Genomic DNA, 19,570 nt, shown 5'->3' with positions numbered 1-19,570 from the left:
ACTATTGCCTCTTGACACAGAAACTTTTAATTCCTCACAGGCACATCACTCTCACAGGAATTAATCGAGATGTTCATTAAAACCATTCAGCAGGATTTGGAAATACTGGGCGTTTTAGAGCAGAACTTGCCCAAGACAAAAATGGAACTTCCCAAATTGACAATTTGTGATTAAAATAATCTACGGATTTGGAACACTGGCTGCACTTTGTCTTTTCCAGCTAATCCTATTGTACGCAGACTGTGATGGTAAATTATACAGCTCAGACCACACAGCTTCTCAAAGAAAAAAAAATAATCCTATTATGCTTTTCTTTTTTTCCTCTTAATACTTTTCAGTTAAAGACCAGTCTGAATGAAAGAAAACTGAAAACTCGGTTTCTAAGCCAATATTAACTGGAGACTTCTACTTTTTACTGTTTATTTAAGTTCCTCTCAAGAAAGTCAGTATGTAGCTATAGGAACAATTAGTCATTTAGAATTCTGTCTGCTGGAAATTCTAATATAAGTTATGACAACTGTACCTGGTTTTTTTGTCCTGGGCTGGATCCCAAATGATCAGAAAATAATGGGTTTTTTCTTTGTATCACTCAGAGCATTATGTGGTGATGATAGTATGAAAATAGTCCCTAGACTGTTTCATTGGGCACTTTTTCATCATCCACAACCAGAAATGAGTATTTGTGTTCCAAAGCAGATTTCTCCCAAACCTGATTTTCCAGATTCAAAGTTACTTTCTCCTGAGCCCCTTGACATCCCATAGTTCAGAATGCAAAGATCTGGATTTCTCTTTGATCGGTGGGTTTTCAGTCTCAGGGTTTTGGCTCACCTACCACTCAACATACATGCTGCTGCTGACCAGTTCTTCACTGAATTGTCAGAAATGAAGAGGTGTTAGTATAATAAGGCAAAATATGTTATCTCATGCTGTCTTACAGATACTTTATAGGGATTTTGACTTTTGATTATGCCTAACTCTAGTCTTGTAAAGTCCCATTTCACATCAGCCTTTTTATATGAATTAAGCTGCACAAACTCAGAATTGTTTACAGATTCAGGAGTTTCTGAGGTGGCACTGAGATGTGTGCAGAACAAGTTATCAGACAGACACAGGTAAAAATTTTGGACAGGAACAAAGTAGAAGAGATGTGAAAACTTTAAATTACTTTGAGACTGATCTTTTAAATTCTATTTCCCCCCCTATATCTTGACTGTCAGAACTTCCATTTTTTGTTACAGTTTAATTATTCAGGTATGAAAAGATCAGATAATATACTAAACCTTTCTGGAAGAGATAGGTACTTGGGAAATCGCTTGCAGGAAAGGAAAGTAAGATATACTCATGCAGGATATTTTAAAAAATATACACACATAGATTTCATTGAACTGGTGTTACATTATTTCACATACAAAATATGGAAATATACTTTAATCCATTTTTTTAACCTTAGATTTTTCGTCAACCATTGTTGTTGGTTTTCCGTTTTAAAATTCAGCTTATCTTTTTATACTATATGTTGTCATATCCTTACTCACATTCCTTTGAAAATTCCCCTCATTTAACCTCCTAGGTGTCTATAAACAGCCATTTAAAAGAAAATAATTTATATATTCTGTAAACATCTTTGGTGATTTCAGCAGAGGAGCTGTAAACTCTTTATAGCAGGGACTCCATCTTCCTAGTTTTGCTGGCTCACAGACACCTTTCTTTCCCTTTGGGATCACTAATTTGTACAGTAATTAGCTGAATGGAAGAGAATCAGCAGGAAGGGGTCGGGTGAGGTGGCAGCAGAAGGGTGAGCAGGCAGCTTTCTCTGAGCCAGTTTGAAAGTGTTTTTTCTACCAATGGAGGAAAAGAGAGGCTGTACATTTCCAGCTAAAAAGCCAAGGAATTTTGGGAAGAACTATGCTCACACAGTGCATGCCACTAAAAATTTTAAAAGCCAGTGGAGCAAATAAACCCCATTAGTGTTGTTGGTAATAGGTAATTAGTTGTATAGGTTTGAAAAATTTGATATTATGATATACATTCTATTTACAATTCCTTATGCACATATAAACAAATATTTTATAATCACAACATGCTCACCATATCCTGGTCCATAATCTGAGGAATTATATACAACACTCATGGATGAGCAGCGTGCACTACTAAATACAGGAAGTGGTAGTAGAAAATTTTGTCAGCTGTAAGCACCTGGCACTGTCTTATGCAACTCTTGGGTTTTTGTTAGAGCTCCTTGGCACAGTATGAACAGTTCTTCCCTCTTTATCTTATTGTAGGTTTTAGGGAGTTTTTTTTTCCTTTCCAGAGCTTTCATTTGTCTCCCCAGGAGATTTCGAGATCATTGTCCTACTAACAGTTAGCCCAGCCCAACACATCCTTCCCTCATTCTCAAAAAAATAATTATAGTACTATTATAAAAAAGAAATTATCTTTGCCATTTATTCAGGAAAGATTCATTACAATTAGTGAACAAGGGTATTCTGGAAGAAAACTGTTTAACGGAATACAGAGTTCTTCGACCATGTGCAAATGCCACAAGTGTCTCTATTTTTAGTCCTTTTCCTGGAACACGCAATGGAAGACAGACTTTTCATTATGATTTTAACTAAAGAAATATTGGACCGGATTAGAGGCAAGTCCTGCTTTCCACTCTCTGAAGGAATATTCCAAGACAGTGTGAGCCCATGACAGGATAGTTACAGGTACCCCGTGTTCGTAAGAGAATTCTGAGCTGCCAGAATGTGTCCCATAGAACCATTCCATCAGCTGAGGTAAAACAGTTCAATAAATGCTGCAGTTTACAACAGGGCCAGCTGGAAATGAGGAACTGCTCTTCTATACAAGGTCAAGAATGTTCTGTGCTGCTTTACCTTGGTGGCTGATGTGGTCCCATGGGGTCATTCTGACATGGAAATTGCTGTGGGGAGTGCAGTCTCACTAGGCACTTTCCCAGTCCCAGCTATTCCTCATGGTAAATCTCAGATGATTCTGGATAAAGGAGGTCTGTATGTTACTTATGACCCATCTTTGAATGCTGGAGGAATCTGCATTGAAAAAGAAATTAATGAAGCCCTGTGTTATGCTCATCATATAAAAAATGGCAAATGGATAGTCAGTCTTAAGTGATGTAAAAATCAAAGTACTGCAGTCTATGAGTTCTGTGTCAGAATGATCCAAGTAATGCCTAGTACAATACTGGACACAGAATGTTTGGCCAGAAGAACTAATTTATTTGAGTTTATTGTTGAGTGCACTATTTGCAAGTAAAGGATTGCTTTATGCAGTCTGATGTCCTGAAGCATGGCATGTTTCTAAGCTTTCATTGGATTTAAGTTTATGAGAAACAAAAAGGGTTAATTTTGTTGGAGAAAAATTTAAACTTCATGGCTCGATTCTCTTCCTTTCACCTCATGGCATTCTGTTGTTTCTCAGTAATTCCAATGTGCAAACACCTCATGAGTAAATTCTACAAAACCTTCTGCTGTGCCTTGTTCAGTTTTAACACCAAGAACATCATGAACAAGACCCTCTCTGTTTCACAGGTTCAGCCAAACGACTGGGCACAATTAAGGCATGAGATTCATCTGACCAAGCACAGATACCTGAAGGGATGAGCTGTCGCTGAATGCAGAGAAACAGGTAACAATTATTTCTTTATGACATCCACATTATAAAATCTTTTTTTTTTTTTTTGTTGCTTGCATATTGCACACACTTTATTTTGTGAACTTTCAGTGGGTACTTTTAGTCATAAAGCACTCTGTAAGTGGGCCAGATTCTCCAAAACAGCCAATTAAATTTTCTTATATTTGTCAGATTTAAACTCCAACTGCACACTGCAATATGCAGGATAATTAGAGCTAATTTCCTCCTGAAGAAAGAATTTCCTGTAACAAAGAAAGTTACTCTAATTTCACATATACATTTGTGGCTTGTACAGAATTAAGCTCATGTTTGAAAAACAACACCTGTTAGGGTTGTTTTTTGTTTGTTTTTAAATTAAAAAAAATTGAAAAAAATCTCCAAACAAAAGCAAGAATAGACTAGGAATCAGCACAAGAGCAAATAAAATATTTCCAAAAATGGGGAAAACGTAAATTTCATCAACTATTAGGAAAGTGTCATACTGCACCACAACAACAACAACAGAAAAACAAGCTCTATAAACCCACAAAATCCTGGATTTACAATGTTATTAACGAATGTGCTCACTCAAAGAATCCCTTGTTCTTTCCTTTCTGGTCACCCAAACTCTTGTTTATATAAAAAATATATCTGATTCATAAATGTTTTACTTTAGTTATAATTTTTTCTATTGAAAAAATATTTTCAGTAGCGTGATAAATTTAGAAATTAATTTTCATGAAATATATCCAGGTTGTGTGCATGTAACAGTGTCAATTCTGCATTCTCACTACCAGGAATGAAAAAACTGGCAAAAGACAATCTGAAAGTGCACATACATGGTTTGATTTTGAAACCCCATTAACAAATAACAGACTCATACCTCCTCAGTAATGGATTTCATTGTGACAAAGGCTCATTGCACAGATGTCCTGTTGTTGGCCACGGAAGGACTGATGGGCAAAATGGATAATAAAATGATGAAGCAAAATCCACCTTTAAATTACTCTGTGGTGTGTTAGTATTTTTAGAAACGTTTTCTTTCTGTAAGAGCACCTCTACCAAAAACGTATTCAGATGTGGAATTCAGGCAAAATTTTTCAAGTGACAGTCACAGAAAAGAACAGATGGTTTTTTTCCCCACTGAAGGGCTGGGATCCTGCAAAACTCGTGTCCTTGTGCCAGACTGATGAGTTCAGTGGGAATACTCCTGCTGACAAAATTACCTTTGGAGCTACCATAGGACTGAAGCTGCCCTTCTTTAAACAAGCTCATCAAATTGGCATTGTAGAACACCAATGACTCCTGGTCTTTGGAAAACTTGCTCCTCAGTTACATCTGCCCTTTATTTTATTTTTTTAATGAAAGAAAGGTTTACTTAGTGCATTACTGTTATCTCACCTAAATTAATGCAATTATTCCAACATAAATGGACAACAGTGAATCAGGCCTCATGTGTCTTACTCTGTGATCTGGTTGGAAGCATAATCTTTTCTGAGTTGCTTTCTGATTTTCATTCTTTGTCACTGATACACAATGGCAGCCTTTTCGAAGACTTAGGAAATACCTTGTGATTTACAAACTGTAAAATGAAGCAGTAAATACCATTATGATTACACGAAGCAGATAGTTCCTTTTGATATACACACAGATTATACTAATCACCCAAATGCACGTTTTAACAGAAGAGCTGTAATGCTCGAGCGTGTTGGAATGCCAGGGAACTCAAAAAACACCCTCCAAAGGACACAGGAATGAAGAGAAGCGTCTGCACAGGGTTACATGTGACATGCATTGCAGATCTGTGGGGTTCCCACAGCACGTGGCCATGCCACTGCGCCCAGGAGTGCATATCCCATGCAAAGGTTTGCAAATGTAGCCCAGCACGGCTGTGTCAGTTGTCTGAGTAAAACATGGAAGCTGGAAGTCTTAGAGGTACAAATATGATGTTAGGCCTTTGCTGACGTTTTCTTGCCTGTAAATATGGCTATTGAAGGGTTCTAAAGGTAATACCTCGGATGTCCTTTAGAGATCTGTACTAAATGAAGATCTGGCCTGCAATGACCAGAGCTCCATTTCAGCAGAGTTTGCTTTTTAACTTCTAAAAGCAGTCAGAAGTAGACTCAAGGCAACATATTACCACACTGCTGTCCTGCATCTTCTTTTCTGCCTTTGTGTAAGGTCATTGCATCCTGCAGCCTGTAACTTCCAGCAGCAGTGAGGCTGTAGGGCTGCCCTAGGCTGGAGGAGGATATGGCCAGCCTGCTCCCACGGGAATGATCCCATCACCCCATCCATGGCTGGCCCTCTGAGCTCTGCTGCTGCTGCTGCTGCTGGAGATGATTCCCTACCCAACAGCAGAGACCTGCATGTTTGAAACAGAAAGCTTTTCTGAAATCTGTGTGCCGCAACAGAGCTGACAACCGTGTTTTGCATGTGGTCATGGGAACACTACAACCAGTTTTCCAGTAGTGGGAGCAAATGCTGAGTATTACATTTAAAAAAAACAAACCAGGGTTGTAGGGTGGTGAGGAATCCCAAGGATAAACAAGTTTTCCAACCTAATCTAAGATTTAAAGCATAAAAAGTGTCGAGTGCTAAAGCAATTGAAAATCAAGAACCTTCCTTAAGATTTCTAACAGATTACTCTCACTATGCTTCCAATTATCCACACAATGAAAACTCGCTACATAAAATCATCAGTCATTTCTGCAAACAATACTAATGTTTTGAGGCACCAGCTTACCAGCATTCAAACAATTAGAAAGTAATATAATGATAGGACACATACATTTGGATTTAATTAAGAGATAAAATAAATATTTATGTTAAACTTCTTTTTGATTGCACATTTGGTGTTGGAAGTTACATGGTCACAGAACATGAAAGAAGTCAAATACTTTTTGATCTACCAGCAAATTCTAAATACATCGATAAAGAAGCCACACCAGGCCAAATAGATTACTACTTTCAAGTAAGTCCATGAAAGTTTCCCAAATACTGTTATACAAAGTTACACATCCATGCTGAGTTATTCATCAATGTGTAGCAAGAGTCTTGCAGTAGGCCAGGATTTTATCGGCAGAGAACTGGTGGAGGAGCTGTGCAGTGTGATTAAAAATTCCCGTTTGGAAGCATTAACATAGAAGTACTTGAATAGTCTGAACTGGAGACTGCAGTTCTCGAAGTTGGGAAGAGCAGGAGGGAAGAATGAGAATATTTTTCCATTTTAGAAATGCTGAGGCACAAAACACAGTTGCTTCTATTACTTTCATACGTGAAATCCTTTCTCCTGTATGTGCATCATGTGTAACCGCAAAGTCTGTAAACTGCTGACTATTCGTCTCTGGTGTCCAATGAGTGCAACTCCAATTCTTCTAATGTCACTGCAAGATAAAAAGTTTCATCTTGGATGCAAATACAATAAAGCCTCTGATGCACAAAAGAATATAATTATATAATTATATAATGACTTCTTCTCCAGGACTCCAGGACAGTTTACCTTCCTGGCTACAGCATATAAGAAAGCTGCAAATGTTCAATTTTTCTGCATCTGTCAATTTCAATTTTTTAAAAACAGTTATTTAAGAAATAGAATATAATAAAAAATATATTTAGAGCACTGGGGCTTTTGTGATTCTAATGGTCAACTAATCTTTCCAAATCTCAAGGACTAATCAGCCCGTTTTTAGTAATGTGATTGCAGCAACTGTTTCCCACTCAGGCTCGAAAAGGATTGGGGCTTATACACTCAGTATTGAAACTCTGAGGCAGAAATAACAGAAGTTGTTATTTCAGATATTTATTTCAGACTTCTGATGATTTGGGGAATGGTAGTGACATAGTGAGAGATGGTATAAAGATCAAATTAGCAATGAATATTCCAGAGTGACCCTGATTTCCCTCCTAGTTTCCCTTCATCTCATCTAGCCCTGCACCCCAGAGTGGGTAGCTCTTGTCACTCACAGGGCTCAACTCCTTGGCAGGAATGAACTCAACAGCCACCAGAGTTCAGCACAATCCACCAACTTTCTTTTTCTATAAATACCCCCAGCTGCAAGATCTGAGACAGATCACAGAAGTGCTGAGGACAGGAAACTTCAGATGTGCCAGATTTGTCAATTATGCAAATCCCACACTGGGACATACAGCGATACTGCCTGCTTATCCTCAAAAACTGTATGATACAACCAGTAAAGGAGCTCATGGGATAAGGCATGGCCTTCATGAGTTTCAGATGTGCAGTTCCTGATATCTGCTGCTGTATCCTCCAGCTGAGGAACCACTGGAGAGCTTGCAAATATTATGTGCTTAGGCTTAACATTCTCGTGGGGCATGACACACAGCACTTGAGGACAGCAAAAACACTGAGCATCTGAGAAGCTAAAAGGAGTCAGTGTAAAGAATGAAGCTTTGCAGTGGAGAGTGGTCTTAGAAATGCAAGACCGATGCTTAGCATTTATCAAGGAAGGCCTGATAAAGCACAGGAAGAAGCCAGCAGGTCTTGTGTAACACAGATTATTTGAAGAGAGAGGGAATCTTTCAAAAGGTTGAAATGGTATTTAAAGAAAGTGGAAAGGATGATAACCTTAGACTATCTATAAAAGCACAGAAAGGCAGACTAAAAAGGAACTTGAGGAACAAACAGAAAAAAACAAACCCCAACAAATAAAATAGAAGAAATAAAATTTATAATAAATCTTTTTGCAAAATCACTGGGCACAAGAAACCTCCCATAAAATGTGTAGAGTCTAATGATGATTTGGGCATAAAAGATCACTGAAAGAGTGGCAACTGTTGGAAGACTTAACCATTTGAATTGACATTCACTGTGGAAGAAACTGAAGTAACTCCCATGCCAGATCCTTTCTGGGGGAACTTGCCAGAGTTTCTGAAGTGACTGCAGGAGCGATTATAGGACAAACTGAAAAACAAGCAACAACCCATGTCCAGACAAGATTATATCTAGGCAAAAGTTCCAAAAGAAACTGAAGATGAAATAAGGGACTTTGTGAGAGGGAGTTTCCAGCTGTGCTCCACATGTTAAAAAATTTCCTGGTGCCTGAAGTATGGAGCATGGTGCCAGACAAAATGTTTCCAGGGAAGATCTGGGGAACTACAGACCCCTGAGTCTGTGATCATTACAGGGCATAAGAGAAACTACAGGAAAATACAAAATTATTGGGTGCTTGGATAAATGCGCTACTTGAGTCACCATGGCTTTTGCAAATAAAAGTTCTGTTTTATAAAATTACTTGTTTCCAATGGAGGGAGATGATCCATTTGATACACCTCACCTGGATTTCCAAAAGCTTTAGAGAATAGTCCTCACAAAAGCTTTATAATGAAAATGAGGAGCAACTTCTGTGTAATATAGGGTATAACACAGTATGAAGCATAACATGGTCTTTGCATGACTAAATAACTGGTTTAAAGACAGGAGGTTAGCAGTAAATTGTCAGGTTTTACAATGTAGTTATTGATGTAAATCTGCAGGGACCTCTGCTGGGATAATGCTGAACATTATTGTTCAACAAATCAGTAAATGGTCTGGGAAGACAGGTGAGCAAGAGGTGAAAAACTCAGCAGGAGAGGCTGAATTGTTTAGGGTAGGAAGGGAAAGGGGCAGCTGTGCAGAGTTTTGGAAGGATCTCACAAGACTCAGTGACTATGCCATAATGCAGTAGATGGAGTTCTACGTAGGTAAATTTGAGGTGATGCACATGGGAGAAAATCAGTCCTAACTTTACACAAAAAATTCCTCAATCTTAACTGACAGCTACCATTATTAATACAAGCAGTCCTGGCGTCAAAAAAAAAGATTGGAAATTCATGGGAAGGGAATAAAGGGAATAAAGATCCCATCGTCATGCTACCATATGAATCCATAGTTTGCCCAAACAAAGTATACTGAGTGCAGGGTTTGCATTAAAAAAACAAAACAAAACAATGGGGTGGTGTCAGAGATAGTTGGAAGAACTTTCTCATAAGGATTGAAAAGGACTTGATGATATTCATGTCAGAGTAAGAAAATATTTTTGCCCCTGATTTTGGTGGTCTAGATCAAAACTGATTCCCCAAGAAACACACTCACTGCCCAGCCTTTGGTTGTCGTTTGGCGTGGTCACAGGGCAGATCTATCAGTTCTGGGTCTCTCCATCATACAGTTATCTTGTGTTATTTTAGTAAATGACTGTATTTGTCTTTTGTTAGCTGAGGGAGGAAAGGAAATGAAAGCACGGTTCCATACTCCACAATATTTGTGTGTCTGCAGCATACAAATTCAGATTAATTGGTCACTGTAGGGATAACAGATTATATACTTACTCAATATTCATTCTTGAAACCATATCCAAAGTTGTGAAACCTGCTGCCATGAAGTTATTTTTATACTGACCCATTTTTATGGAATCCAGCCAGTCACTGACTGAAACAAACAAAGGATATTCTGGAACTTCACCAGGTGAATCTGGCATTCTGTAAACAAACAAACAACAAAAAAGCAAAGGTTACCAAGCAATAAAAAATATGACACCAATTTACCCTGGTAGACACAGCTTTTACTAAAATGCAGACGGAATGAGAGAGGAGTCTGAGCTGTAAAGGTTGGACCTTAACTGAGGAACTCTTTAACCTGTTGTCTAAAACTTATAAATCATGTCAGTCTGCCAAGCTGCACGACTTAAACAATTCATTTTAGTAAAGAACTGCAGCTCAGTAACACACTGAGGAAAAGGCCTCTCCCAGTGCTCTTACTTTTGTTCCACAGAATGTTTCCTTGCAGATTGACATGTTCAGGATTATAATAATTCATTGATACAATAGCCAATGTAGACAAGAAGTAAAATTTAGCATAAGATGCAATTAAAAAAATTAAACCGCCATGAGATGATTTTTACATTTATCTCCAATCACCCCACCCCAGATGGCTCCTAATTGTGATACCATTATGCTACAGGAACACTTTGATTACAGTACTCAAAAGCTAAAACACCGTTAAAAAAGCAAAACAGCATAAAATGTGTTATCTTTGCTTTTACACAGAATTACATAGAGTAACAAATAAAACGAAGGAGCTAATTTAGTCACATTTCTTTTTGAGTTCTTTCCCCATAATATTATCACAACTGAAACAGAAAGATGGGGAGAAAAAAACGAAAGATTGCAATTTTGGGGCACTGATTTCCAGTCTTCTGTTGTGTGCCACACTTGGGAGGGCTCACAGCTTCCACTGGCTTTGTGCATTTTGTGTAGAGAAACTGTGTGAAAAAAATGCCGAAAATGCATGCTGCTGTTTGCAAAAGCTTTATGATAGTCTTTAGGAGAAAGACACAATTTATTGAAAATGAAAATTGAGACAGCAAAAGCCAGCCAACATTTACTGATAGAACATCACTTAATGCATAGTGTAGGAAGCAACACAACTTCATGTCTTCATGTACCAAGTTTCACCCACACATATTCAAATACACTAAGTACAGTCATTTTCATTCGTGTTATCACAATGACAGAGGGAGAAGCTGAAGGACAGGAGAACATTGTTAAGTACAAACTGTAATTAAAGACCTACCATGGTCCCTTCCCATCTGAATTACTCTATGATTCTATATAAGAAGGTTACCCAACAACTGAATCAAGCATCCTCAAATGAATGGAGAAACCTTTCCCATGCAGGTGAAGTCAATCATAAAGGGTAAGATTTTTTAGACCCTAAGTTATGATTTAAAATAAAAAGAGATAAAAATACATTACTCTGATGCTAAATGAAGTGATCCAAGTACAAATAGCAAGTCATATATATATATTTATATGCATATAAACATAGAGGATGCTAACTCTAGGGGATGGATATTTAATCCCACAAATCTTCCTAGTCTGTGTTGATGAAATGGCTGTAGCCCTCACTCCAGGTTTTCCTACCAACTTCTCCATTCAGCCTTTCCCACAGCAAGGCACCAGCCCCAATTTTGCCTTGCTCCTCAGCCCTTCTCAAAAACATTTAAAGGGTCTCAGCAAGCCCCACTGAGGGCTTGAGAACCCCTTACAAGCCCATGGGGATCTCCATGAAAGCACTTTTATCTTAAGGTGACTCTTAGTGACAGAAGAGAGTGAGGCCACCTGGACCTTTGCTGATTTCGGCTGATATGCAAGGACAGCTTGGATCAATAAGCCTACAAACACTGACAGATTGTTCTGCTGCAGCCTTGCTTATCCTGTGGCTGCATTAATTTCTGAAATATTCTTAATGGAAAAAAACCCAAAAAAACAAAAAACAACCAAAAACCCTGGCCAACAGTATCAAGAATTTGTTGTGGGATGGTAACAGCATAATCTCTTCTTTGGTCACTGCTGCAGACAAATAAAGATTTAGCAAGCCAAGACACAGCTACTTTCTGCAGGATATTACTCCAAGGCAGTTCAGAAATTCCTTGAGCACTGTCAGATGGAGAGACAGGCTGTTGAATGGAGAAAAAAAATTACAGAGAGAAAACAAGCACATAAGAAAAAGACACACACACAAAAAAAGAACAGAGATTCACAAAGATTAAGGATAGATAGTGCACAAACAGAATTCGGACAAAAATAATGATAAAAATACCTAATTTAATCTGCATGGCTTCAGAAAAAAACCTCCTTGTACAACAGTGTATTGACAATAAGGCAAACTTTAAAAGGGGTTTGAAATTATTTGAACCTGCATGGCTTTATGAACTCAGAACTTTGTAGTTCTCCCACCCCTACTTAATGCCCTAAACCATGGAATGATAGCCACTATGTGTTATGAAAAAACCAAAATGCACCAAAGAGTCTTACACCAGTACATCCTCCACTAGGGTATGAAGGGTGCTGGGGTTGCGGATCAGCTTGTCCAGGAAGCTGACAATGTCGCTGAATTTGGGACGGTGGTTCCTCTCCTTCTGCCAGCAGTGCAGCATCAGCTGGTGAAGAGAAGCTGGGCAGCCCATGGGAGCTGGAAGCCTGTAGCCCTCTTCGATGGACAATATGACCTACAGAAATACAATATGTACCCGGCATTAAATGCTGAAAGGACGGTGTGACACTGACAATTAGGAACCGGGGATGATAAATTATCAGTGGCACAGCCACCCTCACTTTATGCATTGCTGGGGCTTCACTCGGGCAATCAGGACTGGCAGGGGTGTGACCAGAGGAGACAGGAAGTATTTTGTAGGAATATGAAACACAGTAGGAACTTTTTTAGGGTCACCGGTCGTCTTCTTCAAACAGCTCAGAGAGCAGGAGGGGAATAAAGAACTCACCAATACCACCATCATTTTCATCCACTTCAGAGGGCCACAAACTCACCTGGTGTGGCCACTGCATCCCACCACGCTCTAATATTTGCATTCTGACACAGTGTTTGTGTGTAGCAACACCCCAGTACAATCAAGCATCGCAAATACACATTGTGGCACCTGACAAATTTACTTGGTATTCACATGTTTCTGCTGAGTATGATTAATTCTGGCAATGTCCCCCACACCGAGTTACAGCATTCTACCTCAGAAACCTGAGTGTCTGAGATGTTTATGAGTAAACAAAAGTTAATAACGTTACGGTATTACCCTAAAGTGAGTGAGACCTTCAGATTCAGCAGATACAGAAAATGTGTTTGGTAAGGATTCAGAAACAAACAGGTCTGCTGCCACAGGTATGAAAAATTACAGTTGACTGGAGTTGAGGGTAAGCTTATTTTTAGTAACATGGGTAGCCTAAAACATTGTTTGAAAAGAGGAGTAGCAACCGGGCTTGATAGGAGTGAGCAAAAGTAGGTAAGGTCCATGGAAAGCTTCATGGATTCGTAACAGCTTACATGGATTCATCCTATGTAAGATTTAAAAAACACAAGGAAAGGTCAGGAAGTTCTGCAGTAAGTGGTGATAGCAGTGGGGATGATGTTACAAATTACAGTCAGGATTTTTTTTTTTTTTTGTGTAAAAAGGAATGCAAAACTAGTCAGTGGCTCATCAAAAACGAAGCTAGGAAAAAGACCAACCTTACCACATAGGCATAACCCTCCCACATAAAAACCCAGCCAATGCTAAATGTTTTCTAATGCACAAATGATTGCACACAATATTTATAACCCCACAGTGCACTTAGGAGGAACATACCTGCTGCATTGATACCCACTGTGCTGCAAGGAGACATTCATCGTTTGCACACAGATGTGTGTACATGCTGCAGACATGTTAATGCAGCTGGAAGGGGTTACATTAAACTGTTTACAGCAAATCAGTGTTTTACAGCACCAGCTCTGCCTTCAATATATTCAATCTTATTATCCTGGAATATATTCCTGTTTTCTGTTTGAATTCTGAATTAATGCTGGCTCTGCTCAGCAATACCTAATGCGTATGCTGCAGGCATTATGTAAATAAAAAAGAGTAATGAAGCTGTGCTAGGACCTGAGCTCCCCTTGATGGCATGGCAGGAAAAGGAACAAGGCTTTTGTAGCTGCTCACAGCTGCTTGTCTGTGTTTTATAAACACAGGTGACTTGGTCCTGTAATGCACATGCTGCTGTTACAGGGAAAAAAAGCCACCATTACATTTCCAGGGAAATATTTCCTTTAGAAACCTTTCCTCCCAGTGATGAAAATGCCTCTGCAGGCTCAGGATGGGCAAAACTCAACTGTGTGCATGGAATTTTATTCACACTTATTTTTAAATTTATTATGAATGCATCTCAAGCAGTTTGTCAGAAGGAGGTTCATAGAACACTCCTGACAGAGAGGGGCAGAGCTTAGTTGGTACTGGCCGCTGAAGAGACCATCCTTAGCAGCCCAGAAATGCAGACACCAAAATTTTTACATTGAACTGTGCCTGTTGCAAGCGTGGAATTTATGAAATGTATTTTGTTTGGAAGGCAACAAGAAAGCTGTTCTACTTTTCAGAGACATATAGCATTTGCTCAACACAACAATAGAGGGCTGATGAGGTTTTGCTGAATTAATTTATTCAGGAAAAACGTAAAAGCAACCATAATTTTCCAGACGTATTTTCTCTGCCACACTTTATTTTAACATATCTCTGAGAATGAAGTCACAGTGCATTTTGTTTCCTCTCTTTTTCAAAAGGAACATTTCAGTATGAAGAAAAATGCCAGCTGGTACTGGGATAATTATAATTTCTCATTAATACCAGCACATTATAAAAATAAACTGGAAATATTGCCTCATTAGTATCCCTTGTGAGGAAAGTATTATTTTTAGAGTCTAAGAAGCAAGAGTAAAGATGTGATAAGTGTCTAATACTGCAATGGGAATCAAGTCTCAAAGGAAGAATTAGAGCATTTTAGTTCCTCATTTATTTATATACTTATTTTAGCTCTTGCTCTGCCACATGCATAGCACCCATCTCTATTCAGAGAAATCAGATATCCATGTATCCAAAAGGGAAAAAAATATTAAGCTGTTCTTAGTAATATAAAATTGTGTATTATAAAATATGTTAAGATTTTACACGTTAACTCCTCTCAAATGCCTTTTTCCCTTGTCAGTTTGAGGCTGACAAAGCACCACATCAGTCAGGAAATCTGCATCTACAGGAAGGATACAGCAACAGCTTGTTTGATGTTAGACATAGCTGTGAAGTTTGAATATTAACAGAGTTAATATGAAATATTGGTTATGATTGCCTGAGCAGTATTTTACGGACTTCTACACAAAATTTATACATGTTCAATTTCAAAATAATTGGCAATTGGCAAAAATGCCATCTGAAAATGAAGCTGTAATCTTCCTGATAGTTTCATTATGGATAGCAACAGAGATTCTTGCTTTCAAAAGTTAACTGACAGCTTTTTTAATGAGACTGAGACAGAAGAGAGTCCTGAGGGACTTGTCCCTATGTCCTCCTGACATCTGAAAAATCTACCAGGAGGGAGAGGCAGCTGCTCCTGCCTCATGGTACAGAGCCAATCCCAGGCGCCTGCCAAGTGTTTTGATATCTGTGAGTTGAAAGAACTATATTAGGATAAGTTGGATTTTTTTCAGTATTACAAGAAACTTTTAGGAGTGTAAGAAGTTTTATTCTGTTTGCTACAGTAGTTTCCTTGCATACCAATTACAACCCACTAAATATTCTTTTCATTTGTTTTTCCTTCTTTTTGAATACTGCAGCACTGCAACATGCATCAATTTATATGGTGGCCTCTAACAGGTGTCCCAGTAGACTTCACTCACAGCTGTTCTACAAACCAAATGCATGGAATATAAATCTTCCTTCCCTCACATGAGCATTAGCAAGCCAGATTCTTAGCACAATCTGTTCATCAGTACACTAGTTTCCTTGGAAAGTTCAGTATCTTGGCTAATGTTTATTAATTAAGCAATAAGACACGACAGACTGTGCAGCAACCCTAATTAATGGACACCTCTGGTGCCTGCCACACATCTAAGAAGTGCATTAATCAGCACCAACACAGTTTGGAAGTGACTTACCACAATAATAAAATGGTTATTTACTTAAACAAGAGCATTTCTCAAACTTAGCAACATTTTGAAGCCTCTGCATTATGCCGTGCACAGTATTAATTTTACCAGAAGCATTTTGCGACTCGGTTTCCTTAAGTTCAGCCTCCAAATCCTTGCTGGGGAATATAAATAGAGGATGCTGGATTTGCAGAGGTGTTGAGTCATTCTGGATAGCTGTGAGCAGCTGTAGACTCTGAACACCAGACTGGGTTCATTTAGGTGGCAGGTACCAGTTCAAAACTTCTCTCATCAGCTGTGTTCATCACTTACTTAGCCACGGTCTAAAAAAGTGAGCGCATTTCCCAAAGCTGTATAATTAGAAAAGCAATTGGCAAGATGCAATGGGAAAAAAGCCCCCAAACCCACAAACCAGACCCGGCTCTGCAGAGTTTACACTTGAAAAACTTCTAGTGATCTACCAAAACCCACCCAATTCAAGAAATATGTTAATTGATATCTAGAGAAGAGTTTTATTATGATCCAAACTCAGTAAGTGTTTTCATGGTAATGTTAGCAGACATTTTGGTGTAGCAGAACCTCTGACTATACCCAGGCAAGACCTTACTAACTGTTGTTTGCATCCTGTGTCTTTTATGAATCTGTTTAGTGCACATCCGTCTCTGTGGTTTTCCCTGCCATCTGTACAGTACCACTGACCTTTGCAAGTCCTATTATTTCTGCAAAATAAGCTCATGTGAATTCAGGGCAATTTATTGCACTAAAAGCACCGTCCCCATATCCAGTAAAATAAGCTGTACATTACGTCTAATAACTTGAAATTTCCCAATGACACTTGAAGTCACTAAACCTATGTAGAAGGTCACAGGTGCCCACTGCTCACATTCTGGCACTGAAATCCTGTGGGCAGGAGAAAAGGAGTCCTTTGTGCTGGGAACTGCTGAACTGCAGGGAAGACCCCCAGCAATTGGCATCGTTAAGGGCCTGCAGCATCATTTTGTAATAGGAGACACTTTTATTTTGGATGTAGGAGTAATTAAACATTGCTATCTTGATGCTGTAGCTGATTTTGTAATATATTCTAAAGGGAGAGGTTTGTGATAGTTTTTTTTTTTGGTTTGTTTCTAAAGGGTTTGGTTGTTGTTTTTTCCTTTTCTTCCTGAAACACTGAAATTATTTTTTTAAATTAAAAACTCTCTCAGATCCTTATCCCCAAATGACCGATCAGCCTTAACAAGCAACCAGACTTGAAGAGCTGAATAACTTAGCAACAACGTAAAAACAGCCATCTGGGAAAGTCTTGTCAATTCTTCAGAACCAAGGCAGGAATATTCTAGGCACATATATGAGAGAGGTTAAGGTGGCTTGGCTGATATTCCACATTTTGACACAGAGCTTGATGGCTGGTGTGAAGACTGAGTGTACCAGTTTGAGCTGTCACAGGGATCCATCAAACAAGAGAATTTGTGAACATTTAAACTGTGGTAGAGAAAAAAAAAACCCTACCATTTCCCCTTTACCATATTTCTTTTTCTAGAACAAGTTTTCAATTACACTAGAAGAAAATCTGGGTTTTTTAAAAATTGAGATTCCAGCCTAGAAAGGGAATGAGACAGCAAAGCAGGACAAGGGAGTGACAATAACTTTTAAAACACATTTGAAAAAGCTGCAGATGGATCCTGGGCGGTACTCACATCCTGGTTGGACATCTCCCAGTAGGGCCTCTCTCCATAGGACATCACCTCCCACATGACAATTCCGTAGCTCCAGGCGTCGCTGGCTGAGGAGAACTTGCGGTAAGCGATGGCTTCGGGAGCCGTCCACCTGATGGGGATCTTCCCACCCTGGAAACAGGTGGAAAACTTGATTAGGATACAGAATAACACATGTTTAAAAGAAAATGGAAGAAAAATCCCCTGGATTCTGAGATTCTACATTCTGACTTTCATAAATTTTCCTTGTCGATTTGCTGAAAGTGGAAAGGAAGAAATACGCCTTTTTTATGGAATTTGAAAAAGAATGTGATTTCCTATGTAGTCTAATTCACCAATACCTGCACTCTGTGAAAACAACCCAGTTCAAACAGCAGAAAGCATTTGAGATGATTAATGTTTGTTCAGTCATAGAAATAATCAGAACATGCATTTTGACTGAAAATATCCCAAGCCCTAAATTCTTAGCTCATTGACATTTAAGCTTTTTCCGTAAATGAAACAGAAACATCTACTGCAAAATGGAACACTGAAAGCTCTTAATAAAATTGTATAATCAGGAAAGAAACTAAAGGTGTTCTGTTCCAAGCATTACATTTGAGGATATATTTTACTTTTTGTTGTGCCCTTTAAATATCCAGGTAGAAAACAAACCAAGAGTGCTTTTAAATAGGCATTTCCTTAGGATATTCGACAGTGTCATTCTGCAGCCTTCAACTTAAAAACTAAGCACTTCCATCAAAAATAAATAAAAAATCAAGCAACAAACATAACTTACTGTTTACAAGACCACAGGATGCAGAATTTTTCTCTTGACATTACTACTTTCCACCACAAAACCCCTTCTAGTATCTCATAAATAGTTTCTGCGTGAAAACTACTTTTCCATCTCAGAAAAAAAAAAAAAAGGTATTTCCTCTTCAGGTACACTGCTCATTCCAAAAGTGTATTTTTTTCTTTTCAAGAGTGTACATTTTTTATCATTCTCAGTGAACTGCTTGGAGAGAGAGAAAAGCAGTACAGTGAAGGTGCCACTAGATGGTAGAAGGAGGCAGTCAGTAGAGCTGAGCTCACTCAGCAGAAGTTGCTTTCAACAAGCAGTAACAGATTCTGCTCAGTGTTATAATTGTATTTCTGACTGAAACAAAAGAGGAAATGAGCTAGAACATCCATTTGGCAATGAAGAGAGGCCACAGTTAAAAACAAGTATGTAAATCTCTGTTAATTTGCTTTGAATGTATAAAAAATTGTCTGAGAGTTGTTGAGGCCTGACTTCGGCTGGTTGAGAAGCTGTTTGTTCTACCAATAAATTGTTCAAAATCCAGGCTCTGTGTCTGTGGGGATGTGCCACTCAGCCAAGCTCTCCTTGCAGATGGAAAATGCATGGTTAACATTTATGTTGTATGACAGTGGCCAAGATGTCCTTTGGACATTTTTTACATTTCTTGCAGCTGCTTTTTCAAAGCCTTTTTCTTCCTCACATGTGCTGATTTAAGCACTAATAAGGTATTTTTTTGTATTTTTGCCCAAGTACCTCCACCATCTGCCTTTTATTTATCCATTATCCCGGTAGTCAGATCATTCATCTGGCACATCAGAGATGCAAAAGACTTTGTGCCTCACCTGCTGCCACCTGCCCTCACCAGCACTGCAGTGTGTGATGCTCTTGGTCCCCTCCTGGTACAGCTGTTCCACTTAAGAAGCAATTTAAAATGTTTTTTGGGTATGAGAATGAAGAAACAGGGGGACAAAAGAGGGTTGTAACAGGATA

General features: G+C 38.7%; 1 protein-coding gene across 3 annotated transcripts in view; it reads right to left on the bottom strand.

Moving 5' to 3' along the window:
- Positions 1 to 6,422: 6,422 nt before the first annotated feature.
- The window catches only part of EPHA6 (EPH receptor A6), a 355,785-nt gene continuing 342,637 nt past the window's right edge, over positions 6,423 to 19,570 (bottom strand). For all 3 annotated transcript variants that reach the window (XM_066207884.1, XM_066207890.1, XM_066207900.1), the window contains 4 exons: positions 17,782 to 17,931; positions 12,445 to 12,638; positions 9,958 to 10,107; positions 6,423 to 7,016 (listed from right to left, as the gene is read on the bottom strand). In XM_066207884.1, the coding sequence (XP_066063981.1) occupies positions 6,902 to 7,016; positions 9,958 to 10,107; positions 12,445 to 12,638; positions 17,782 to 17,931 (609 nt within the window). In that variant the 3' untranslated portion in view covers positions 6,423 to 6,901. The remainder of the gene's footprint in view (positions 7,017 to 9,957; positions 10,108 to 12,444; positions 12,639 to 17,781; positions 17,932 to 19,570) is intronic.

Source organism: Chamaea fasciata, unplaced genomic scaffold (assembly GCF_029207755.1).
Source record: "Chamaea fasciata isolate MVZ Bird 193981 ecotype frontalis unplaced genomic scaffold, bChaFas1.0.hap1 SCAF_2, whole genome shotgun sequence".
In the NCBI taxonomy this organism is placed as follows: domain Eukaryota; kingdom Metazoa; phylum Chordata; class Aves; order Passeriformes; family Sylviidae; genus Chamaea; species Chamaea fasciata.
This window is presented reverse-complemented; position numbering and strand designations above follow the sequence as displayed.